This window comes from Xenopus laevis, chromosome 2S, assembly GCF_017654675.1.
Source record: "Xenopus laevis strain J_2021 chromosome 2S, Xenopus_laevis_v10.1, whole genome shotgun sequence".
NCBI classification, from domain to species: Eukaryota; Metazoa; Chordata; class Amphibia; order Anura; family Pipidae; genus Xenopus; species Xenopus laevis.
Window position 1 is genome coordinate 145269380 of NC_054374.1, and position 27768 is coordinate 145297147.

General features: G+C 38.9%; 1 protein-coding gene across 5 annotated transcripts in view; it reads right to left on the minus strand.

The window, feature by feature from the left end:
* fry.S (FRY microtubule binding protein S homeolog) overlaps positions 1-27768 on the minus strand; it is a 275333-nt gene that overhangs the window by 53440 nt on the left and 194125 nt on the right. For all 5 annotated transcript variants that reach the window (XM_041584507.1, XM_041584502.1, XM_041584506.1 and 2 more), the window contains 17 exons: positions 22858-23047; positions 21909-22033; positions 20678-20735; positions 19995-20086; positions 18596-18768; positions 16507-16667; positions 16021-16131; positions 14857-15011; positions 14034-14133; positions 13728-13899; positions 10907-11163; positions 9996-10142; positions 6908-7076; positions 4343-4430; positions 2616-2698; positions 2357-2507; positions 1494-1597 (listed from right to left, as the gene is read on the minus strand). In XM_041584507.1, the coding sequence (XP_041440441.1) occupies positions 1494-1597; positions 2357-2507; positions 2616-2698; positions 4343-4430; positions 6908-7076; positions 9996-10142; positions 10907-11163; positions 13728-13899; positions 14034-14133; positions 14857-15011; positions 16021-16131; positions 16507-16667; positions 18596-18768; positions 19995-20086; positions 20678-20735; positions 21909-22033; positions 22858-23047 (2336 nt within the window). The remainder of the gene's footprint in view (positions 1-1493; positions 1598-2356; positions 2508-2615; positions 2699-4342; positions 4431-6907; positions 7077-9995; positions 10143-10906; positions 11164-13727; positions 13900-14033; positions 14134-14856; positions 15012-16020; positions 16132-16506; positions 16668-18595; positions 18769-19994; positions 20087-20677; positions 20736-21908; positions 22034-22857; positions 23048-27768) is intronic.

Below are 27768 nucleotides of genomic sequence, written 5' to 3' on the forward strand. Positions count from 1 at the left end.
TCATGCAAACCGCTCAACTACCACTTATAATAGCAGCAAGCATTTGGCCACCATTACCAAAAGCATCACCGCCCTAAGGGTTTTTTTTTTTAAATACAAAAGGGCCAGACCAAGATACCTAAACTTAAATATGTGTGTGTGTGTGTATATATATATATATATATAGTGAATAAAGTACCCCCTCTTGTAAAATATAAGGATATTATAAGTTACCGAGGAGTTTCATGACCATATAAAAACACGAGGCCGAAGGCCGAGTGTTTTTATACAGGTCATGGAACTCCGAGGTAACTTCTAATATCCTCATATTTTACAACTGGGGGTACTTTATTTATTATAATACACAAATTTCAGTGAGTCATGTGACAGAAATGACATCAGAACTCACCGTTTATAACTGATGACATCAGAACTCACCGTTTATAAGGATATAATTTACAGGATATTCATGGCTTTTGTGTATTATATATACACACACACACACACACACACACACACACACACTAAGGGGCAGATTTATCAAGGGTCGAATAGTCAATTAAAAATTCACACATTCGAATTTTAATCCCTCTATTTGAATGTAAAATTGAATGTGAGATTTATCACCCTTGGCCATGGCAACAGTCCTAATTCGAATATTCGCCACATAAAACCTTCCGAGTTCATGTACAAGTCAATGGCAGAAGTCTATTTTTAATAGCCTTCCTGACATTCAAGTTTGTTTTTTTCGGGAGAAAAATTGGATTCATACGAATCGAATACGATTTGAATCTTCGGGTCGGAACCATTCGATCGAATATTAGACATTCTAATTTTTTCTTAAATAAACCCCAAGTCGAATTGTGAATATATTCGACTTTAAAAAATTTCGAAATTCGACCTTTGATAAATGGGCCTCTTTAGTATACATATGAGAGAAAAATCATCTCCTAGGATATGCTTTACATGAATTGATATTTTCCAAGACACACAATCCAATGATTCAGGAGTACAGAACGTGATTATCTTCTGATATATCCTAAAGTTTACATTTGCTAATCTCCCCGTCTTTCCTCTCAGTTTTGAAAGCATCGGATATACAAACCCCCATAAAGCCCATCCTTGAGAGGCAATCCCTCCATAAAAGGACTTGTTCCTACAGTCCATTCTGTTTAAGGCTTTTGGCCCATTGAGTGTTTGGATTTGCCAATTTTTATCAGGGAAAAGATTAGGAAGAAAGAAACTCCAGGAATTTTCTTTAAAAAAATTGTATATGCATCTCAGTTATAGCCTCAAAATGTAGATTTGCAGCCCCCCTATGAATCAAAGAACTGGTCAACTCTGCAATTTCTTGATCAGTAAAAACAGGTAAAACATATTATCATTTGAATAGAGCATTCAGTTTCCAGTAAATGGTTTCTATGGTGTAACTGGGTATGCCAGTTTTGATGTTTTAGCTGTTTATCGCATGACTGTCATGACAAGATTTGCAGGTAAAACCCGGAGTTACTTGCCTAGGAAGAGTGCATGGAGCAGTAAAGGCAAGTGAAGTGCCCAGTCTTCTCTCACACTGTGATCCACCACCATCTCCGTCATGAATATGACAGCAATGTTACACCTACACAAAGAAACACAAGGCCATTGTAATTGTAGTAAATTTGCAAATTTGTACGGTTCTGACTCTCTAAATGAATGGTCTACAACTCTACACTCTCCCTAAAACTAGGGATATTAATTCAATAACAATTATGGGACAGGTTGGATATCCATGTTATGATCCAAATTTGATTAACAAAGTCAACAACATTTATCCCAAGTGTACTACACAACCCTAGTCCAGAAAGGCTTACTGGAATAAAATGGGAATTGGTGGACTGGGCTTGACTGGTATGAATTAAAGAAGAGGCCTAATGTGTTGGGAGGAATGCAACAATTTACCTTGTAAAATAGATTCCATGTCTGGGGAGCTGTGAAGATGAACTCTATAACAATGGATAACCTGAATATTCTGACCAATTAATACCACCCCCTAAAAATATAAAGCTAATACTTAAAGATCATATTTGCAGTCTAGTTATGACTCAGTGTTTCACAACTTGTTTTCAGGGCTGGCAAGGGAAAGCAATGCAGAAAATGTCAGCACTGATAACACACCGTGGCATGAGAGATACTCGCACACACTGAACTATCCTTCTGAACTACTAACAAAAACATTATTATGAGACTGATGTTCAGGTATTTGCAGAGAACTGGAAGCTACAATTCATGCTCTGTGGCTTAGATTTTAGAGCGGGAAGTTCAATTTAAAATGTATTTTGCATAATTCTTGAGAAACAGGTACTAAACTCAAAACAGGAAGGAACAGTTATCCACGTACCGATGCAAAGGCGCTCTGGGAGAAATGGTTTCTGGGAGATAGTCAACAAGAGGAGCCCAACAGCCACCGTTGCAAGGCATAGGCAGAGGCTGGGGCTGCTTAGTTTCCACAATATTCAACATCCAGCTGATATATGGAGAGACTGGGTCATCTACAGGGAATTGAAGGGAATATGAAGTCATAAGTTCTGTGACTATGAACCCAGAATGTGTAGAAAAGAAAGAAACGTTGTGTGTCTGAGGGAAGTCCAAGAACTTACTTTTCTCGTCATCATAGGATCCACCTGAGCTGTTACTATATCTGGATTCTAGCCTTGTATGAGCTTTGATAACATTGCTAAACCTGGGAAAGAACATATATATATGTTAACGATTCTTATGAACAAGTTGTCTAATTCTGGGCAGTGTCATTCTGTGGCTACTAAAGCAAATAAAGTTCTGTCTTGCATAAAAAAGGTCATTAACTCAAGGGATGAAAACATAATTATGCCTCTTTATAGGTCCCTGGTGAGGCCTCATCTGGAGTATGCAGTGCAGTTTTGGACTCCAGTCCTTAAGAGGGATATAAATGAGCTGGAGAGAGTGCAGAGACTAAGTGCAACTAAATTGGTTAGAGGGACGGAAGACTTAAATTATGAGGGGAGACTGTCAAGGTTGGGGTTGTTTTCTCTGGAAAAAAGGCACTTGCGAGGGGACATGATTACACTTTACAAGTACATTAGAGGACATTATAGACAAATAGCAGGGGACCTTTTTACCCATAAAGTGGATCACCGTACCAGAGGCCACCCCTTTAGACTAGAAGAAAAGAACTTTCATTTGAAGCAACGTAGGGGGTTCTTCACAGTCAGGACAGTGAGGTTGTGGAATGCACTGCCGGGTGATGTTGTGATGCTGATTCAGTTAATGACTATAAGAATGGCTTGGATGATTTCTTGTATAGCCAATCAAAGTCTATATATGTAAATTCTATAGTTCGTATAAATATGGTTATATATAATTTATGTTAAGGTATGGAGGGGTGTGTGTATGGATGCTGAGTTTTTTTCATTTGGAGGGGTTGAACTTGATGGACTTTGTCTTTTTTAACCCCGATTTAACTATGTAACTAACTGTAATTGTAATCATGTAGCTATGAACACACAAGACTATAATATAAAAATAAATATATAGATATTATAGTACTGCAGGGATATAGACAACATACTACAGTCACAAGCTGGAAAAGTCAACCATGAAGCTAGATAGACATAAAGTACATAAAATAAAGAGTGCTTTCTCTATTTACAATGTGAGCGTTGCTATGTAACTGGCTCATCTTCAGTGACTGCAATATCCTTATCACTTATCCTCCGCATTTTCTCATCTAATGTATTTACGCTGGTGGGAAAAAGGCACCATGTGACCAATGTTCCTCTAAACTATGTGCATGTGTGTTGTCACATATTTTGAGTCGAGTGCATGCATCAAATTGTTTACATTATTTTGTACTTATTCTGACCCACCCACTTCTCTGTTCACACAGTTCTTAAATGTTTGCAGGAAAGACATTTTATGTGTACACACCACAAAAAATAAAATTGATAGGGCACATTGCATGTGATTTCTGCATATAAAATGTGTCCAATGTTAAAATACTGATACAAGTAATGTGTAAGGTACAGGTATGGGATCCGTTATCCAGAAACTCATTATCCAGAAAGCTCTGAATTACGGGAAGGTCGTCTCCCATAGACTCCATTTTATTTTTCTCTGTAATAATAAAACAGTACCATGTACTTGATCCCAACTAAGATATAATTAATCCTTAATGGAAGCAAACCCAGCTTATTCGGTTTATTTAAGTATTTATAAGTTTACATGATTTTCTAGTAGACTTAAGGCATGAAAATCCAAATTATGGAAAGATCTGTTATCTGGAAAACCCCAGGTCCTGAACATTCTGGATAACAGGTCCTATACCTGTACACAAAACTGCTTTACCAACCTATCATCTGTCTCTTTTAATATCCTGTTGTCTTCATCAGGGAAGCCATCTTGGCCGGCCACAATGGTGTTACTGCTCGATGTGGTTCCTGTACCAAAGATTAGAATAGTTATGTATTTATTATAACACTGGAAACAATAATAACTACCATGCAATCAGATCATTTTAAATATTCTATAGTAAAACATACAGAGTTGGCCCTGTAATAAACAGGAAAGTGACTTGAAAATAAAGCAAATTAGGCACATTACAGTAATAATTCCAGTTTAAGGTTTTTTAATGTCTATTTAAAGGGGTTGTTCACCTTTAAATTAACCTTTAGTATGATGTAGAGAGTGATATTCTGAGACAATTTGCAATTGGTTTTCATTTTTTATTATGTTATTTTTTTTTTATTCAGCAGCTCTCCAGTTTGCAATATCAACAATCTGGTTGCTAGGGTCCAAGATACCATGAACTGATTTGAATAAGAGATTGGAATATGAATAAGAGAAGGCCAGAATAGAAAAAAAGAAAAAGTAGCAATAACTATAAATGTGTAGCCTTACAGAGCATTTGTTTTTAGGTCAGTGACCCCATTTGAATGCAGGATATTGTTAAAGGCAAATAATTCAAAAACTACAAAAAAAACAATAAAAAAAGACCATTGAAAAGTATCTTAGAAGTGGCCATTCTATAACACACTAAAAGTTAACTTATGGTGAACAAGAGAAATTGCAGAACATACATATAAATAGTCCCATTGCTGAAAATGTAGGAGAACCCACACTGCGCACTGATAAATCTAGGGTGGGACAACATTTTGAGGCCTACATGACTTTTCATCAGTCTACCTGCCAAAAAGATGTTGGCGTATTGCAAATACAACTATTGGGACCATAATTTGCTGAATCCACTGATGTGATTATACATAGCCCCAGCATACTATTACTGCTCAAATAAACTAGACTAGACTATTGAGTAATGAAAATATAATGTACTGTTGATCTGCACTGGTAAAACTGAAATGGCAATGGCAGGAACTAAAAAAAGTCTATATGGCACAGGTTAAATAGTGGATAACAGATAACATTATGTCCTACAGAGCTTATCTGCTGTGTGATCTGAGCCTTTTCTCCTTTGAATGGCTGCCCGCATTGCTACACAGCAGCTTATTTATATAAACAATAGTAGTGTTTCTGAAGCAAACATAGGAGTTTTACCAGTGCAGGGCACCACTGCATTCTATTTTTATTACTTTAAAACACTTTTATGTTTTGATGTTACTGTTCCTTTAACTTAAAGATATATTTAAGGGCTCATTTACAAAGTGCTACTTCAGTCGTGACAATGCAAAGATGGACACAGTGGTTGCACAAATCGACACGGTTCATTAAAGATATTTGTGCCCAAAGGTTCTCCTTGCACTTCTGCATCTTGTTACAAATTGGGCGCAGCTTAATGAAGGGGAATTGGGGCTACTGCCACCTTGAAGGTGGGGGGAGCTACAGGGTTCCCACAGCAGCTTACACACTGCCATCTAAAGAATTGGGTACAGCTGTCACTTTGAAATGATGGAAATGATGACATCCTGACACCGGAAATTTTTATTACATTTGCATCTGATTCACGCATGTATTAGCACATCAGCCGCAATTGGGTCAGGCACATCACCATCTCACAAATACAATTACACTGGAGCCTTGTGGGTAAGTAACATGGTGACTTGCACCCCAATTGCACTTTGCTCACTGCACTTGCACTCGTAAATGAGTCCTATAGTTTATAGTACAAATACTATTATTAGCACTACTAGTACTAGCAATTCTTTGCTATTAGTTGAAAACTAATTTTCACTTCTCCTTCTGTTTAAGCAGTGAAACATGCCAGGCGTGATTTTCTCTTACTGATTTTAGTCTTACTAATTTTCTCTTATCTATCTTATCTCTTAACTAATAGGCTGGTTAAGAAATCTTGTTGGGCAAGAACCAACTGCATCAGTGATCTGCATTGGCGTCTGTTTTTATCCTATGCATTGTTTGGGGCCAGACAGATCAGATCAGCCTGTTTTATTAGCTCACGATATGACTATATTATATACCTCTATTTATTCCTTATTTCTAAGGCCCAGGGTCAACCGACAGAGAGGTAGGTTCTAATTATCCATTATTTCTTGCACAAACTCTGCAGATTTGTGGAGCTTCGTAAATGTAAATAACTATGAGCCCAATTAGACAATTCAGTGAAATTAAAAGTGAAACCATTGTGCGTATCTTGGGCTTACAATGAAATAAGTTCAGCCTCTGCAAAGAACAGGTTAAGAAACCTATAACAGTCTAAAGCTTACACAGAATCACAAGCTTGTGTGTGTGTAGGAAGAAAAAAATTCTTAGTGCAAATACCAAGAATAAAATCAAACAAGACTGCAGAATCCTTGAGGGCAATTTACTTCTCTGGTTTCTCTGATCACACACTTTCCTGGATCAGACTTTCTAGTTGAAAGCTAACAGGACATGAAAAGTGTCAAAAGAAATCCTTGAGTCTGGGGAATGAGAAACGATTGATCAAAACGCATTAATTTTGTACCAGAAGGAGCTGCCGAGGCCTTGTTGCTGGCTGCAAAGCGATAGAATGGAGGGTTATCACAATGTTGAACTATTGGGTTCACAGGGTCAGTCTGCTGCAGCTCAAAGAGTAGTTCCTCCATTGTCTGGATGGTGTTATTACGGCACAGGTAGATTGCCACCTTTTTGATCTGCAGAGAGAAGAAATAGAGATTCTTATAAAAGACTGGCCTGGGGTGGAGGGAGAGTTCCTTCAAATAAAATTTTCATAAAATGAGGGTTTAGAAATAGATTGTTTTCTTGTTTAATAGGCTTAAAATATGTAGAGCAGCTGGTGGTCTCAGTATCCCAGGGTCCATGATGTTTATCCTTTTAAAGGAGAATTCAACCGTTTACCAACGTAGACCCCCCTCCATCCTCCCCCCCAGGGCAAATGCCCCATACTTTATACTTACCCCTCGGTGCAGATTCAGGCATCAGAGTTCACCGCAGCCATCTTCCGGGTCTTCGGTAAACTGAGTGGGAGACCAGCGAAGTGGCGCATGTGTAGTTGGAGCTATTTACTGGTATGCGACAACTGCGCATGCGCCGAAATAGATGGAAAATGCAGAAAAGTCGGAAGAAGACACGAAGACCCAGAAGATGGTTGCAATGAACTCCGATGCCTGAATCTACAACGAGGGGTAAGTATAAGTATAAGTAAAAGGGGCAGCTAGGCTGGGGGGGAGGATGGAGGGGAGTCTACGTGGGGTGGGGGTTAGGTTTTCTTTGGTAAACGGTTGAATTCTCCTTTAAAGGAACAGTAACACAAAAAAATTCAAGTGTACTGTTGCCCTGCACTGGTAAAACAGATCTGTTTGTATCAGAAACACTACTATAGTTCATATAAACAAGCTGATGTGTGGCAATGGCAGAAAAAAGTCTATATGGCAAAGGTTAAATAGTGGATAACAGATAACACCATTATGTTCTACAGAGCTTATCTGCTATCTGCTGTGTAAATTTTTTGATGTTACTGTTTATTATCTTAGGACAGAAAGTGAAAATGAACAGTATGGGGTATATTTATCAAAGAGTGAAGTTAATAGTGAAGTTCCGCCACTAGAGTGAAATTCCGCCACTCTCCATTCATTTCTATGGGATTTTTATAGGCGTATTTATCAAAGGGCGAACTTTTACTTTCACCCATTGATAAAAACGCCTTTCAAAATCCCATAGAAATGAATTGTGAGCTGCGGCATTTCACTCTAGTGGCGGAACTTTGCTCTTTGATAAATTTACCCCGATGTGTTTTTACTCTTTACAAACAAAAAATCCAACTGTGATGTTTGCGAATGTCAAGACACCTTTGTCGCTCTCATGAGAGCATAAATATGTGTATGAAATTACTAGGGGTCATTTACATTCCAGAAAGCATTGTGCAATGTGCAAAACACAGTCACAATCTGCCATGTATTTGCCCTTTGCACACTTCATTCTGGTCTTTAGGAACTGCAGCGGGTCTCTGCGCCCTATTGCAAAGACCTGCCGCTTCCACCACAAACACAGCATTGACTGCATTAGTCAGCACTGTATTGGTGAGGGACAGGAGAGGCACAGACAATCATTTTTTGCTTCATTCCGCCAGTTTAAATTTGGCACTCAGTGCAGTGAAGAACTCTTGCACCCTTTTTGTGCTCTAGCTCTTGTGCCACTGAGATCACTAAATACTGTCTATTTAAGAGGAACAAATTACATAATAATACTTAATATGATAATAATTAATAAAATGAATCCAAGCTTACAACTTTGTTGCCCATTCCAAAATTCTATAATTTAAGGGTTGTGGGAATTTAAGACAAACACTGGGAGCAGATGCAAATACTGCTGAAGCGGATACATTGATACTAGTACCATATACTACTAAAAGTAGTCTGAGGAAAAGAGTATCTCCTATGTTGGCCCACTCAACGTCCAATCCACATACAAGATAGAATGTGGATTGGACTACAAAATAGTAGCTAACTGTAATTTTAATGGTTATTGTTCCATTCAACCCTGGAACTTTTGCTTTATCTCCCTGTCCTCTTCCTATAAAAATAACCTAAAAATATTACAGTCATACACTCTTTTAGTATCACCTATAGATTTCCAATATGTGTGACCTATACATGGAAGCCAAGGTGTTTGAAAGTTACAGCCTAGCTTGTAGCTACCATAATATTACACCACTGATCCTTGCAGTGTTTCTGGAATCCATTAGTTTTCTTTAATATAATTTTTTAAAAACAAGTTTAAGTGGCCAAATCAGAATGATCCAGATGTCACTGGCTGAGACCAATGCAATTTATGGGTAGAGGGATCATCCTTTTGGCCAATCACTGACTAAAAGATCCCCCAATAAGTTATGTAATCTAATTCTTTTGGTGTCATACACTGGACAACCGAACAGCATAGGCATGAGGGGGTTATTTATCGAAGTCCGAATTTATCTCAGTATTTTCTGCTACAAAAACCACTCTGGTTTTTTGCGCTTATTTATTATTACATTTTCCTGAAAATTTGCTTTGCGGAAAAAAATCTGATTTTCATGATTTTTTCGTTTTTTTTCAACCGAAAACCCAGCGCACATCAAAAATTCATTGGGACTTCTCCCATTGATTTATATGCAACCTCGACAGGTCTGAGATGCCAGATTTTCTGATAAAGACTTTTCCATCCTCGGGGTTTAAATAAAGTCCGAAAAATCTGTGACTTTTTAAAATTCTGATTTATAAAAAAAAAAAAAAATGGGATTTTTTCATTCGGAGTTTAGTAAATAATCCTCTAAATGTAAGATTTATAAAACTGCAGCATAAGTATAAAAGATCCCATGCTATAGTAATATGTTTCCTTTTTGAAAGTGGTAGTTTATAGTGTACTGATATCATAGGGTAACTAAAAAAGCAAGTTGAACTATTTGTGATTGTTCTAGTCCAGTACAGCAAAACACTAACACAATCTCTCTCTCTGTGCCAAACTTGCTTATATTTATGTGGCTCTTTACATTCCCCACTTGTTATGTTCCCTTTGCATTGAAAATACGCCCATGGGTTACGCATAATCAAGAGCTGAAATGTTTAAAGCCTTACATAAGGCAAAAGGGTGGTATCACTGCTGACTCCGCACAGACTTATTAGGAACTGTAATGCTATCCTTAGATTGTTGCTCCATTTCTCATTGTTAGCCAGGGCATTCCAAGCATTTTCCACCTCCTGTCCGGGGACTTCATCTCCATACTGCAAGAGAGACAAGGAAGACAATGAACTAATCAATAATGTATTGCACTAATTAAACCCTGACACAACTGAATGAAATGCAGAAGGGAAAAGTATATCATACTGTTTTATAGTTTAATAAATATAATATATGCACACACACACTGTGAGAGTGAGCAAGAGATCAAAAAAACAACAAATCCTGAAATCTTTGGGGCAAATTTACTAAAGGGCGAAGTGACTAACGTGGGAGAAAATTCACCAGCGTGACGTAATTTTGGTACTTTGACGATTTTCTAATGGCGTAACTTCGCTAGCAAAGGAGATAGACTCTAGCGGTATACGTCCATTGAACTTCAACTTCCCGCTGTAAGCAAATTAGCTAACACTAGCGCAACTTCGCCAAGTTCGGATTTTAGTGATTTAGCGTTGTCCTGGCGAATCTACACCTGGTGAAGTGGTGCGATGTGAGTGAAGCCGTCGCTGGTGAATTTTCGAGGTTTGTAAATGTGCCCCATAATATTTACATTTGGATATATGTATATATTTATATTTACTTATGTACATTTATTTACATGCCATGGTACCCCGCTTTTATGTTTTCCCAGGGACCATAAAAAACAAACATAAATTTCAGGAAAATGTAAAATGCAGTGAAAAACGAATGCTGTGTACATGAGTAGACACTGAATAATCAGTGAATAATCAGGAAACTGTAATTTGGGGTTCTACTGTGTATACTTATGCATACATGTATATTGAGCTAGATTTTATAACATATTTACCTTTGCAGTCATGTACATTAGATTATTAAGCACCAGTGAGGTTGCCTCTGGCGATCCCCAACCATTCCCTTTTAGCCCACACAATCCAATCACATCTGCATTCCTGTCACCAATTTCCTCCTCCGGGGTGCTGGGACTTGAGTCAGGAAGGAGAAGCCTGTTGTCAACAAGTTCAATATTACGAAGCCAAGGAAGCAAATAGGTGAGCATGATCTGCCGCCCATTGGGGTGAGTTGTAGAAAACCTCTGGCTCACTTCTGTCATTAAAGAAGAACAAAACAGGCTTAGGATTTATGGTGAAAACCTTTATTTTAAGAAGGTTATATCTTTTTTATAGCAATATTATTAAGCATTTTGGCACTGACGGTACAGAACATACTAAAAACTCATCCTGCCCCTTGAACAATTTTAACTATTAAAATCTGTCACAATAATCACATATAAATAAATAATATATAATAACTATATAATAATAATGTTATATTATTATTATTATTATTATCTTGCCCTCCTCTCCCTACTGCCCCCCAATACTCCTTTCCAAAGTCAGAAGGAAACAGAGAGCTTGTCAGATTGTTGGTACAGCTATTTCTAAATGTTGTGCTTGAACTGGAATCATATTTTACAGATCAAATTAATACAGGTAGTTAAGCAATAATATAATATGATCAAGCAAACTAACCACACTGGTATGAGAACCTATGCACACTTTCTAAGTTTGTGTATGAAAATGAAAGGTAGAGCAGTTAAAATAAAACTATAACCCCAAAATTAATACTTAAGTAACAGAGAGCTGATATCAAATTAAGTGGCATATTAAAGAATCTTATTAAAAATAAATATTTACGTAAATATTGCATTGAACCACCATTTAATGATGGTCTGTGTGCTGCCTCAGAGATCACCTGACCAGAAATACTGCAGCTTTAAAGGGATACTGTCATGGGAAAAACAATTTTTTCAAAATGAACCAGTTAATAGTGCTGTTCCAGCAGAATTCTGCACTGAAATTCATTTCTCAAAAGAGCAAACAGATTTTTTTATATTCAATTTTGAAATCTGACATGGGGCTAGACATTTTGTCAATTTCCCAGCTGCCCCAAGTCATGTAACTTGTGCTTTGATAAACTTCAATCACTCTTAAGATCTAAGAACAACACTCAATAGTAAAAACCCATGTCTCACTGAGACACATTCAGTTACATTGAGAAGGAAAAACAGCAGCCTGCCAGAAAGCATTTCTCTCCTAAAGTGCAGGCACAAGTCACATGACCAGGGGCAGCTGGGAAATTGACAAAATGTCTAGCCCCATGTCAGATTTCAAAATTGAATATAAAAAAATCTGGATTTTCAGTGCAGTATTCTGCTGGAGCAGCACTAATAACTGATGCGTTTTGAAAAAAAACATGTTTTCTGATGACAGTATCCCTTTAACTGTAACAGAAAGAAGTGTGGAAGCTCTCGGTCTGTTAATTGGCTCATGTGACCTAACATGTGTGGTTTGTTTGTGTGCACCGTGAATCCTAGGATCCCAGGGGGCGGCCCTTATTTTTTAAAATGGCAATTTTCTATTTATGATTACCCAATGGCACATACTACTAAAAAGTATATTATTATGAAAATGGTTTATTTACACAAAGCAGGGTTTTACATATGAGCTGTTCATGCAATATATTTTTTATAGAGACCTACATTGTTCAGGGTATAGTTTTTATTGAATGCATTACTTATGCACTTATTGCTCTACTGTGCTCCTCAAATTGTATTTTGCTCATGAACTGCTGCTGCTCCTTTGTGCAATGAAAACTTTTCAGTCTGTCTGCCATTGTATTGCTGTTGTCCATTACACTACTGTAGGCACATGTGCCTGTACCAATAAAAAAATTGAAATTGTCAAACACCAATGTGGAGTGTACTTTGAGCAATGCTATCCCATCAAGATTTTACACCACAAAGGTGTTATCTGGGTTTTGTTACCTTTCCAAAGAAACTGTAACTTAATTGCTTTACTAAAGCAATGTTGATATTACCATAGAATATAAACAACAGCAACTCCTCAAGCTACTTGTATTAAAGAAAATATCTGCATAGTAGTGATGTGCGGGCCGGGATGATACCCGCGGGTCGGTTGGGTTCGGGACGACCTTGCACCCCAATTTGTGGATGGTGGGCGGTCCAGGTCGAGCTCTTCCTCATGCTCTCCCTGCTCGCCACCTTACAATGCCGGCTTACGATTCCAGGTTTCCGGTTTTATAGCCGCGCACCTGCTCGCCCACGCCCCTTTTGTGACATCATCGGCGGGGCGTCACGGGTCTATAAAAGGAACCCAGAGTCGGGCTCGAATACAATAATGCAATGAAATATGGACAGTGTTCTGATGTCTACTGGTCACCCACTTAAGTACTACTGGTTAGTGATGGATAAATTTATTTGCCAGGCACGAATTCCAGCGATTCGCCGCCCGGGAATAAATTGGCGAAACCAAAGCAAAATTTCGCGAAAATTCGAAAAAATTTTTGTGAAGCGAAACGCCCCAAATTCGCCCATCACTACTACTGGTAGATCACATTCTAGGATTTTGGGTACCGCTGATATAAAGTTATTGAAAATGGTGAGCCTAAATTGCAACTACAAGATTCTAACGATGAATATCAGACATTTAATATATGGTAGTTAGGGTATATTATACAGTTCTAGTACTGGTTTTCATTCTGTCAACTTCTTGCAGCCAATCCGAAAGCTTCACTGCTTTGTATAGTAATCATGTTAATACACATTATTCTGACCTATGTCTAACACAACTTAAAGACAAAAAGAATACCTGAAAACAAAGGGAGTGTGAGTTCTGGGTACATCCGGGCCAATTCTTTGGATAGCAGAACTACTGACACACTATACAACGGAGGGAGCAGGCCGTGTGTACCGTACAAAATGCTCCCCGGTTTCTGCTCAGCTATTTTCTTGGAGTACACAAAAAGTTTGCTTTCAAGTACCTGTCAAAGAAAATGAGTTGATCAAAGATAAAAGGACAATATATGTATCATTTCATGGGACATTAGCGAACACTTCCTTAAACTCAACATGTATAAGATGCAATGACACGAATGCACAGATTTCATTGACTTACTTGCATCAACTGCACAGAGATTTCATATATCTCACGATTGGTGTGCGATGCCTTAAAAAGTACCAGGTTCAAGAGAGTGACAATGTCAAAAGGATAATTTCTGGAAGAAAAAATAACAGCATTGGAAATCAAAGGAGGGCTAGAGATAGAGAGGTTCATATGCGGCACGTGACTCTCAAACACATCACTCACACTAAAACTCTTTCCCTATTCACTTCTAAAAGACTTCTGAGTTTCCTCCCTACTGGAAAAGCCTGTATCAGTTCCTTTTATTACTTATTATTTTCTATAGTTTTGACATTTCCAATGCATTTCCAACTATTACAGCATTTAAACTATTTTATTTTAGGTCAATCACCTCTTATTATTATTTGGTATTCACCTGTGCCAGAGAACAAGTACATAATAAGCACTAGTAGGCAGAGACCTAGGTTTTCCCCGTTCCAGTTAATATTGGTGTTTCTGGTTTAGCTTTTTTTCCACTACTGTGTAGAAATAAAATATCATCTAAATTTTTAATACCTGTTTCCACAAACAACTGCACTAGTTTTATATCAGCCAGAAGCAAGAATGCTCTGCAGCAGCAGTCGAAGGACCAGTATTAGTTTTATTCTTCTTTATTCTTTATATTACCTACATAGTTAATGCTCTTCAAACTTTTCTTTCTATGCCAACCTGTCAATCATCCCTTATTACTTCCTGGAATTGCACCTACTCCACAGAATACATACATTGTAAGCCCTTGTAGGCAGTGACCCATGTTCCCTTTGCTCCAGTTTATATTGGTGTTCCTAAGTTTGTGTTTTCCATACATTTTCAATACCTGTTTCCACAAACAGTTGCAATAGCTTTAAAGCAGCCAGAAGCGAGCTGGTAGGACCCTGTGTAGCAGCGGTCAATGGCCCAGTTAAAGAGATTAATTTGGTCGGGATTAAGTTCCAGCAGCAACACAACCACTTCACAGCCGAGCTGATGAACCTAATCAAACAGAGAGAAAAAGTATAAGAACTGCCATCTCTATTGCTAGTGTTGAAACAAAGTGTAATAACAGCCTTAGAATCAACTAACATCATCTGATCAGGAGCAATACTACTACTACACTACGGGGCACATTTACTAAGCTCGAGTGAAGGATTCAAAGTAAAAAAAACATTGAATTTCGAAAGTTTTTTTTGGGTACTTCGACCATCGAATAGGCTACTTTGACCTTTGACTTCGATTTGAACTAAAAATCTTTCAACTATTTGACCATTCGATAGTCAAAGTACTGTCTCTTTAAAAAAAACTTTGACTACCTACTTTGCCACTTAAAACCTACCGAGCTTCAATGTTAGCCTATGGGCACATTTCCCATAAGTTTGCTAAACTTTTTCTGATCGAAGAAAAATCCTTTGATCGAATGATTTAACCGATTTTTCGAAGGATATTACTTCGATGGTCGAATAATGAGGGTTAATTAACCCACGATATTCGACCCTTAGTAAATGTGCCCCTATGTATTACCACTAATTTTAAAGGGCAAGGAACCCGACTGGGAGCAATTAGTTGTATCGGTTTAACAGTGAAATGCTTGATATACTATGATTCCTGATATAAAGAAAAGGCAGACAGAATCACAACTGCTCATCCATGTTGTAAGGTCTTGGTTACCTTAAAGTTATAGTGAGTGAGCCTACAAAACTAGTCTTAGAAGTTACATATAGGTCATGTTAATTGTTTTTTTAGCTGCTTTTGTAGCAGACTTATCCCTAAACCTGACAGAGTTTCTAATGCTAACGGACTACTACTACAAAAATATGGCAGCCCCCTCATAAAGGATGGGGGATCAGACAGGTAATGTAAAAGCACCAAGCATATTAATGGAAAAATTATAAATATCATTTTATGATCCAAAAGAGGTTTAAATTCTGATGACATTATCTCTGATAGTCCAGGCTGACATTGCCATTTGACATAAACACAAACCGATGACAATAAGATGTCTCACCCGCAAGTCCTGACACGCCAGAATATTGTCAAGCCATTTGTAAAGGTAGCCATCTGGAGAAAGTCCAACATTATCAAAGACTGGGCCACAGCAAAGTACAGATGACATTGCCTAGTCAAAAAACATAAAGAAACTATTTTAAATACAAGAAAAAAGAAAGGAGATCACAGCAAAACAAATATTATTCATATATTCAAATGACTATTGTCTGGAAGCCTCAGGACCACACTGGAATACCCAGTATTATTTATAATGTAGGCAACTCAATATAAAACACGTCTTTAATACTGTCCCCTTGAAGTTTTGTGTGTAACAATCACCCTAGACATGTGTAGTACAAACCCTTCTCTTGGCATAGACATGGGCCGCCTACTGAGAGATATAAACAGTCTCTGCCTCCCCAAAGAAACTTGCTTACCTGCAGTATACAGAAAAGAAGCCTGTAAGTGGAAACACATAAACATGGGAGAAACCACACAATCTAACCTTTAGAGCACAGTACTGATATCTTGTTATCTGATGGTTCCTATCACTGTAACGATCCAGAGGGGTAAACATAATGCTGAAAGGTCCAGCCCATTGGCTGAATAAGATGAAGAGATGATGTCTCAGGCTCTGCTGTGGGAAGAGAAACCTCCTGTGGTGCACTAAAATAAAATAAAAAAAAATCACAGTTTTCTTAGTGATAATTAAAAAAAGAAATCTTGAGCACTTTATTAAATATAAATAGTGATGGGCGAATTTGCGCCGTTTCGCCGAAAAATTTGCGAAATTCGCGAAACGGCGGAAAATTCGCGAAACGGCGAAAAATTCGCGAAACGGCGCCGGAGTCTCGTTTTTGACGCCGGCGCCCGTTTTTCCGACGCCGGCGCCCGTTTTTGGCGCCGGCGTCCGTTTTTTCTAAAAAAAAAATTTTGACGCCGGCGAATTTTTGCCGCGAATTTTCGCGGCCGTTTCGCAAATTTATTCGCTGGCGGCGAAACGCGCAAATTCGCCGCGAATTCGCACCTGGCGAATAAATTCGCCCATCACTAAATATAAACCATTGTAAGTAGCTATGTATACTTTTCTCAAAATAATAGCTTGTCATAGGGTAAGGAGAACTAAAGTTTGGGTTTATTTTGTTTCTATCCAGTGCACAGGGTTGGTGTATGTTCCTCTCACAGGTAGGTAATATGCCTTGCAAGGACTAAACGTCCAAATATTGTGAATTTAAACTCTATAGTTAGTTTAGTATACGGTAGGTATGTGTGTAGATATATTTTTTATACATGTGGATATATTGATATGTACAGTATGTTCATGTTTATGCACTACCGATCATTTACAAGGGTTAAACGGAATGTATATAACTTTGGTGGAACCTCTGTTTGCTGGTTATAAAAACCATAGGTTTTTTGGGAAAACAATAGTACAATTATGGGATCCATTATCCAGAAATCCAGAAAGCGGCGAATTATGGAAAGGTCATCTCCCATAGACTCCATTATAATAATATAATGATTTCCTTTTTCTCTGTAATAATAAAACTGGACCTTGTACTTGATCCAAACTAAGATATAATTAATCCTTATTGGATTAACCAGCCTATTGGGTTTATTTAATATTTACATGATTTTCTAGTAGCCTGAAGGTATGAAGATCCAAATTACGGAAAGATCCATTATACGCAAACCACCAGCTCCCAAGTATCCTGGATAACATGTCCCATACCTGTATATTCGGCACAAGTCCTATTCATTGCACTCAGCTTGAACAAAGTTATACTGTCCCTTACTCTATGGGGCAAATTCACTAAGCGACAAAAATGCGCTAGCGACAGGTCTGCTCAAATTCACTAAAATCCGAAGATGCGCCCAGGGAGGCGAAAGGTAGCGAAGTTGCGCTACTGTTAATTCGTCAAGCAAAGCAAAATTATGCTAGCGATGCCTAATTAGCATACGGCACCAAGTTAAAGTACAATGGACGTATATGTTTCAGCATTAACTACATTACACTACACAAGCCTGGGAAACATTAATTAAATAAAATAGAGGTCTTATATTGCCCTACATATGTGCCCACTGTATAGTTTAGGTGGCATATGTTAGGAAATATAGGGGGGAAGGAGGGTAACCCCAAAAAACATTTTCTATCTTTTTCAGCCTATCACCCTGAAAAATTTAAGACGCCAGCGTTATTTGGGACTTAGAAAAATTTCTATAAATATCTACTCTATTGCACTTCGCCTGGTCTGAGCTGGCGAAGTCAAGTCTGGCGCTAGAGGTACCGTTCAGTAAAATCCGCAAGTTAGTGAATTAGCGTAGTTACGTCCCTTCGCCAGAGCGCAACTTCACCTGGCGTTAGGGTGTGAAGTACCGCTAGAGTATGTCTATTTCGCTAGCGAATTTAGGCCAGCAACCGTGCGACAGCGAAGTGCCAAAATGACGTTTCGCTAGCGTTGGCCACTTTAGTAAATTTCCCCTAAATCCCTTGTTTTAAATCGAGCCAAAGTGTACTGTTTACATAATGGCATAGAAGGATTTCTGCCAGTTTAAAAGCATTATTATACAGAGAGTTTATCACAAAGTAGTACCTGGGACACACTGAATAAGGTTGGCAACCATTGCACTGAAATGCGCTCGTATGTCTTTGAGTATTTCAACGTCCTTGTCATTTTCAGCCTCAAGAAGCATCCTGGTAAGGTCTACATATTCCAGAAATAATGCTCCAAGGGCCAAGGTGTCTCGTTCCAAGGCGCCATTTGTACTGAAGGGGGAAAATTGTGATTTTAGTTTAGCTTGATATAGCATTTAGTTTGATATAATAGTGCATTCACACAATATCCTGCTGTTCCTGATGAGGGTGTTGCCACTGCTTCTTGCTCTAGCCTTGTACATGTTAAAATGTTTTGACTGGCTATGTTTCTTTCTCTTACGGCCTACTTCAGAGATTAGAACACAAGAATCAAATTCAAGTGACCAACACGCCAGTAAATAAGCAAACAGTTTAGCCACAAAAAAAATATTTCAGTGTTGTGAGTAGGGTCACCCCTAGAATATCCTTAGAGTAGACTATCCTTAGAGTATAATCTGGTGGGCCAGTCCGGGAACTATAAAAGCAGTTGTAGCGCTATAGTAAACTGACTTGTGCTAGGGCAGTTTAAGATACTTTCCTTGGTGGGCTGAAACCACCGATGAGCTCTCTTTCTCAGGGGTAAGCCCTTGCAGCGGGGTGGAGGCAAGGGTGTAGTGTAGCTGTAACGGTGTGCAATGCACAATGATGGGCGCCAGTAGTTTTTTAACAGTTGAACCAAGAACAGTATTTATTGAACAATAGCACAGAGATCATTTAGCACATTGATCCACAATGGAGTATAGAACATACACAGCAGCATAAAGGAAGCATATACTCACAGCACGTATAGGCTGAATCCCCACAGGCTAGGGAATATACAGCAGAGAGTAAGTTGACAGCATGCGATGGGTATTGCCCAGTTTTCAGGATATCTTCCAGTGGCAGACTAGGGGAACTCCTGACATCCCTATCTCAACACTTGGTTCCTTACTCTGGGTCAGTAATACCCTGGGATCTTAATCCCTCTAATCTCCTCGGCGGAGCCTTGAGCTGCTCAACTAATTAACCTCTCTATCACTCCTAGAGCGATCTATAAAACGAGTATAGCTGTCTAATTACTAGGGCCAAGGCGCCTAGGGTCAGCACTACCCATTCCCTTCCAGCCTGCTTGGTTGGGCTAAAGCAATGGACCCAGAGCACATAGTTCCTAAACCTTTTATACTCTGGCACAGTGCCACTCGAGTACACTGTGTGAACTGCAGGGGTTACATAAGCACAAGGTCCCCATAAGGACCCACTGAGGTGTCCATATTACTAGGGATGTGCCTGTCTGTAATAGGTAAGGGTGTCTAAGATTTTCACATCCCTACACAGTAATACATAACGAACATTTTATTCAAAGAACTGGAATTACGTACTTGTCACTTATCACGCCGGCATCAGCAAGTAACTCAAATATCCGTAACAGCTGTAACCTAAGCAGGTCTCTTCGCTCTCTCCGCTTTTTATTCTAAAAATAAGAGATAGAGAGTGTGAGTAATGGCTTTCAGCAGAAACTAGATATTATTTCACATGAAAGGGACATTGATTAATAACGAGCAGGTCTCCTTTCTTGTGCCTAATAAAAGGTACATTACATTTCAGAATTCTATTAAAGGCTTTCTACAGAACCTATTCACAAGACATCAGCAATATGCAGCTTCACATACAACTTCAAATGGGGCTTCTAGTTTTAAAGACAGACGGGGCAAAATAGGGGGACACGCTAGAAGTAGGGGAATGGATAGATTCAGACAGATGAAACAAACACAGAGGGTAACATAAAAAAGAGTCAGCTAAAACACATGCGCATGAACCTTGTAGCACCCTAATTTATTCTTGTCTATGTAGGATTAACATCTGACACTAAGCTCACCAGCAGCCAATAGAGCTGAGGCTATATGGGATGGCAGTATTGATATTCTGCGGCATTGTCTGCCTTCTTGAATAAAACCTTCTGCTAAGGATAGTATGCTGTAATGATTCTAACAGAGGAAGACATACTGTATCGCTCTAATTGTTACCAGCACATGCTCGAAAAATGGCTAATTTCAATACTAACCTCAGGTCTTCTTTCCAAGGCTTCTTTCATAAGAGGATGAAGTTCTTCCACTAATTCCCTTGAAAATCAGAAATACAAACATTTAACCTTGCGGTCACCTTTAGTACAACAAAATGCCTTCAAATCATACTAATGATTGCCTTATTGACAGAAAGAGGCGTAATGGGGACTTGAATATAAATGAGAAGACTGGGCAAAAGAAAAGTAACATAAAATGAATTTCAAATTCATCTGAATTTTTTTTTTAACTCTAATAAATTCGAATATATTTGAAATTCAAATGGGAGATTATTTAAGAAAAAAATTTGAATGTCTAAAACTCGAACAAATATTACTGACTCAAAAACTCGAAACTAATTAGACTAAACTCGAATCAAGTTTTTTCTTGAACGTCAGGAAGACGATTAACATCTTCAAATGGTCACTGGACCTCTGCCATTGACGTCTACATGAACTCAGCAGGTTTTAGGTGTTCCCAGGGTAAAGGTTTGATAAATCTTGAAATTCGAACTCAAATCGAGCTTGGAATATTTTCAATTTGAAATTTTGAGTTTTGACCAAAAATACAATTGAAAATTAAAATGTCAATTTACTAATTAACCCTTAATAAATCTGCCCCCATATGTTTAACCTGCCCCTCTTTATTGGTATCCTGCCACTGATACTTTCTAGCATCACAATGAAAAAAAAGTCCTTGTCTGGGCAGGGGGCGGGGCCGTGACATAATGGGGCGGGCTGTGACACGCCTGGGGTGGGTTATGACATCAGGGGTGGGACGATGACATGCGATCAGCGATTGGCCCATCGATGCGCCAATCATAAGGAATCCTGACAGGTTTTCCTCATTTGTAAAACCGAGCATGCAGTTTTGACCTGGACAGCCCTTCAAAAAAACCGGACTGTCCAGGTTAAAACCAGACAGGTGTTTCTTATGGAAAGAAAATAGGGCCTGAGAAAAACAATGTGTAGAACTAACCAAAAACCAATAAAAAGGATCTCTGAAAACTATATTTACCTTTTCTCTGTTCCATACTCCATATAGTATTTATTGTTGTTCTGTACTACTTTGTAAAGAACTAGCATAAGATTATCTACTGAGAACATGAAATGAATTCAGCACTTTGGCTGAAACTTACGGTTAGCATGGTTACTAAAGTTTATTCATTCATTTGTGATACTATGTCGAAAAAAACCGATTAAAGCAGTTATTGAGATTAATATGATGTCATACCTGAAAACGAGAGCATTTGTTCTTCCAAAGCCCAATACAAGTGATTCAGTAATTTCAATACTCTCAAGTCTCATCAAAGGCACAAGCTGCTTCAGCAAGACGCCAACTGAGGGTGTTCCTATAACCTAAAATAGGAGGATATGTTGTAATACCTATTTACTTTTACAGATTGCCTGTCTCTGCCCATAATGCCTCATGTTTGTGGTATTAAGGCAGTGTTATGTATATGGCAAAGGGCAAGTAAATACCTTCTGTTTTCAGAAGGCTTTATGTTGCAGGTTTGCCCTGATATTTATTTAGTAGTGATGCTCTGAAGCCCAGACATTTTTGGAGGATTTAGATTTATCTGAATACTTAAAGTGATAATGACCCTAAAAAACGCTTCAAAATATTTACTTGCATTAAAAGTTAACTATAGGACATGTTGATTCACTGATAAGTCTGCTTTTGTAAGTATGAAGTTCCTAAACCTGACTGTTTTGCCAACCTGACTGTCCCTTCTCAACCTATTAGAGTTACTTTCTAATACAGACTACTGCTGAACAAATATGGCAGCCCCCTCATAATGGAACAAGGGGGATCAGTTAGTTCATGTAAAAGCAGATAGTTATGGCACAATTCTTAATAGCACACAAAAACACAATTACGACATGTAAAAAAATGTTTTATTAATGGTGTCGGTATCTCTTTAACATCGACATAATCTGATCCATTAGGACTATGGAAAATGCTGAGTTTTTTTTCCCTCCCCTTTCTGTGTGTCACAATCCTAATACCTACTGAATAAAAACAGCCTTCTGTTAACTTGTATTAGTGAACAGTTGGTCATATCTTCTGCTGGCAATTTTTGGTATTTGGGCAAAGCTCGGGAAGACTGACTTGGTTCAGTCCCAGTATTCAGAAAAGAACTGCTGAACAGAAGGGATACTGAGAAACAGAAACACTGCACCTTGTTATCGTAACTGATTGACCCATCTGGGGTGGTGGCCATAATCTCCGGTGTAGAAGCCCTTAAGTGGCCAGGACTCATGATGCTGGGTTTTGCTACGCCAAAGCAAAGGATGAGATAGTTTCGCCACAGGGTCACATAGTTATCTCCACTGCCTGCAGTGCTTGTTTTCTTCGCATTAATTGGGCTACTAAAAAGTAACAAAAAAAACCAAACCACGTAAAACAGTCAGGCTTCATTTGCTTCATTTATGTAAACATACATAAAAAATATACTTTTGTGCAATATACTGTATTTTAGAATTAACTAAGAAGCACATAATGCTTCTCTGTTCATTGCATTCTACACTAAAATTGTTAATTAAAATGTTGGCATTATTCCTGAGCACTGCATACCTGTTGTCATTTAGGGCTAGGCCACACGGGAAGATTTCAGGGAGATTAGTCGCCTGGCAACTAATCGCCGCATCTTTGAGGCAACTAATCTCCCTGAATGGCTTGCTGGTATCTCGCACCCGCTAGCGCTAAAGTCGCCTGCGCCTATTCACGTTTTTCAAAGTCGCGCAAAATCGAGCCAGGTGACCAATCTCCCTGAATCTTCCCGTGTGGCCTTAGCCTAAGTGTGAAGACACACAGGCCCAACAAAAAACAATTTGCAGCTCCGTTCGCGCATGCACACTGGGGCTCCGTGGTTTTCCCCAGGGGGGGGCCCTGGACAGCAGTCCCAGTGGGCCCCGGGCCCCCCAGTCCGACCCTGGCTATAGCAGGGTATTTTGTAGCCACAAAAAGTAGCTGCTACTAGTAGCTCTGTGTGTCTGCTCTCTAATACATATTCCCAAAATAAGCTTGCAGGCTTCTGCTATATGTTTATTTGATAGCTCCACTTGGACACAAATAGACTGCACATTGTCTCTGCTTTTGTAATGCAATACAGTCATATGAAAAAAGTTTGGGAATGCCTCTCAACCTGCATAATAATTTACTCCACTTTCAACTAAAAAGATAACAGTGGTATGTCTTTTATTTCACAGGAACATCTGAGTACTGGGGTATTTTCTGAACAAAGATTTTTTAGTGAAGCAGTATTCAATCGTATGAAATTAAATCAAATGTGAAAAACTGGCTGTGCAAAAGTTTGGTTACCATTGTAATTTTGCTAATTTGAATGCATATAACTGCTCAATACTGATTACTGGCAACTAGTGATGTGCGGGCTGTCACAGTCCCCCCGACTTGAATATCATTGAAAATCTATGGGATGATTTGGAGCAGGCTGTTCATGGTCGGCAGCCATCAAATTTAACTGAACTGGAGAGATTTTGTAAGGATGAATGGTCAAAAATACCGCCATCCAGAATCCAGACACTCATCAAAGGCTATAGGAGGCGTCTAGAGGCTGTTACATTTGCAAAAGGAGGCTCAGCTAAGTATTGATGTAATATCTCTGTTGGGGTGCCCAAATTTATGCACCTGTCTAATTTTGTTATAATGCATATTGCATATTTTCTGTTAATCCAATAAACTTTATGTCACTGCTGAAATACTACTGTTTCCATAAGGCATGTTATATATTAAAAGGAAGTTGCTACTTTGAAAGCTCAGCCAATGATAAACAAAACTCCAAAGAATTAAGAGGGGTTCCCAAACCTTTTATTTTCCCAAACTGTATTTATTAGTTTTTATACAAGGAAAACTAGACATGAATATAGCTAGAAATGCTTAATGGTCCATTATAAAGTTTTAGCATTTCTGTAATTTAATCTCACTTATGTTGTAGGCCTTCAAAATTGTCCGTCTTGGATCTTGTTAGGACAACTGTTGTGCGGTGATTCTGAATTTAAAAACATCAGTTTCTATGGAAGACTAACTTCATTTTGTGCTTGATGAGTTCTGACAACCCCTGAGCTTCTCCACAAATACCCAGAGCACACTGCCCAGTGTGTATGCATATACTTTATATTGTTAGTTGGCAAATAGGCTCCAGGAATTGAAACACCACAGAGCAATGTTCATAAAAGAAGACTGGTTGGTACTGGGGGCATCTTCAAAGGTACAGGTTTTCACTGCTAAGGCCACACTGATTCTCAGCTTACGGATAAATGGAAGCCAAGAATCAGTCCCTATGCTTGAATCAGCTCTTCTTGCAGCCACATGGAGCAGAACTGAACTACATACTCATGCTTTTCAGCACCATAGTCCGCTCTATGTGCCTGTGCCTGTACTCTATGTGCCTGCAGGCACAGGAGTAGGCTGAATGGAGAGTAGGGTCAGACTCTCGTTTATCCGCAGGCTGGGAGTCAGCCCAGTGTGACCGTAGCCTGACCAGTGAAGATCTTTACTTCTGAAGCCCAGTAGCTCCCTGTCTTCTTTTCTAAGAATCAGCCCAGTGTGGCCATAGCCTAAAGGGCTGTGGTGGCCTTGGATACAAACTCAAAACCTAATGTGCAGTAATTTAGCACATAGTAATTCAGTACATTTTTGTTAAGATTTAGGCTGCCTTTAAAATCAAGGTCATTTCATAATTAAAACCTCAAAATGTACCCATCTCAGAAAGTGACTAAATTATAATCCCAAATTAGCAGCACATAAATGAAAACTGGCAACTCAGTGGCCAGAAGCTTTATCTCACAATACATTATAGGGGACTGCAAGAAGAACTGAGAGTAATATGAAAAACTGAAATATGTAAGAACAAAGATCATTCCCATTCTGCATTACAGAGAGACAACGAAACAATCAGTTTCCTTAAAAATATCGATTTCCTTAATTTCTGTGCTTTTAACCCTTTAAGTGCCACAGAACGTAGAATCTACGTTCTGTGGATCAAAGGACCAAAGTGCCACAGATCGTAGATTCTACGTTCTGCAGCACTTCCGGGTTTGCGAGCGGAGGAGCGGCTGTTAGAGCCGCTCGCTCCGCTCCTTCACGATCCCCTGCCCCTAGACAACGAGCAGAGCAGGGGGATCGTGTGGCCCCTGGGGCGCGATCGCCCAGGGGCCCCAAAGCAGCAGCAGGGACGCGTTTCCTATGCGTCCTGCTGCTGCCTGCGCTGCACTTCCGCCCAGCTCCGCCCCCACATGGCTGATGACCGTTGGAGCTGCAGATCTGCTGCGTGGAGCCCTCTCTCATCGATCTGAGGCATCTACCCCAGGTAAGTGTAACATTTGCACACACAAAAACACACAAACACACCAACACACACTTATTACAGTAATATACACTTACATTCACACTTACACACACTCACACATAGATTTTTGGGGATTGGGGGGGTCACACACACTCACAGCACCCATGTACACTTGCACACGCGCACACGCGCAAATAACATGCAATTTACCCGTTGTACACACGCATATGTACATATATGGCTTTGTGGCTTTTTTTTTTTTTTTTCTTATCGCATCGTCTCTTTTTGGGCTAAAAAAAATGTTTTATTGCCGTTCCGAATAGCGTATTCGCTAACCGTACTGTGCAATAGCATTTGTATGTTATTTTGGTGGTTATATTGCAATTTTGGGTATTTTGGTGCATTTTTAGCCATTTTATTGAATTTTTAGCCATTTTATTGCATTTTCAGCTCTGCATTTGTGTTGTTCACTTGTTTCTGTCCGTATAATCGATTTGGCCCAGCTAAAATATTCAAACGGTAATTCTGGTGGCCGATTACACTAGTGTGAAAAAAAAAAGCATTGATTTTTGTGGTTTTATTAGTTTTTGGTGATTTATTTGCATTTCACACTGTTCTGTGTTATTTTGTTTTGCCTATGTAAATTTTATCTACTATATATCCATTTGTGGGTCTCTGTGCGCCACATAGTTTGGTATATCTATGCATATTGGGCATCAAAGTGTTCAGTAGACCCCTGTCGTTCATATTTAGGATGTTTTATGCTGATACGTTACGAAATGTGGGGCACATAATGGGGTAAAATTCAAGCTTTGTGACGATTTTCAGAAATTTGATAAAAAACGTTATGTTCAGCATTGCTTTGCAGTTTGGCAGTTTGCAGTAGAAACACTTATTTACCCATTTTGGATTCGTCAGAATGTGTACTTTCTGAAAATATATGGTTTTCTGGGGTCTCTGTACTGTTAGGGGGGTCTAATGTCGCATATTACACACACCAGGTGCTTATATTGCAGCAGCCAGCGCGTCAGCTGTGAAAATGTCTATACATATTGTCATTTGGGGGTCTCTGTGCGCCACATACTTTGGTATATCTATGCATATTGGGCATCAAAGTGTTCAGTAGACCCCTGGCGCTCATATTTAGGATGTTTTATGCTGATAAGCTACGAAATGTGGGGCATATAATGGGGTAAAATTCAAGCTTTGTGACGATTTTCAGAAATTTGATAAAAACCGTTATGTTCAGCATTGCTTTGCAGTTTGGCAGTTTGCAGTACAAACACTTATTTACCCATATTGGATTCGTCAGAATGTGTACTTTCTGAAAATATATGGTTTTCTGGGGTCTCTGTGCTGTTAGGTGGTCTAATGTTGCATAATACACACACCGGGTGGTTATATTGCAGCAGCCAGCGCGTCAGCCGTGAAAATGTCTATACATATTGTCATTTGGGGGTCTCTGTGCGCCACATAGTTTGGTATATCTATGCATATTGGGCATCAAAGTGTTCAGTAGACCCCATGCGCTCATATTTAGGATGTTTTATGCTGATAAGTTACGAAATGTGGGGCATATAATGGGGTAAAATTCAAGCTTTGTGACGATGTTCAGAAATTTGATAAAAACCGTTACGTTCAGCATTGCTTTGCAGTTTGACAGTTTGCAGTAGGAACACATATTTACCCATATTGGATTCGTCAAAATGTGTACTTTCTGAAAATATATGGTTTTCTGGGGTCTCTGTACTGTTAGGGGGGTCTAATGTCGCATATTACACA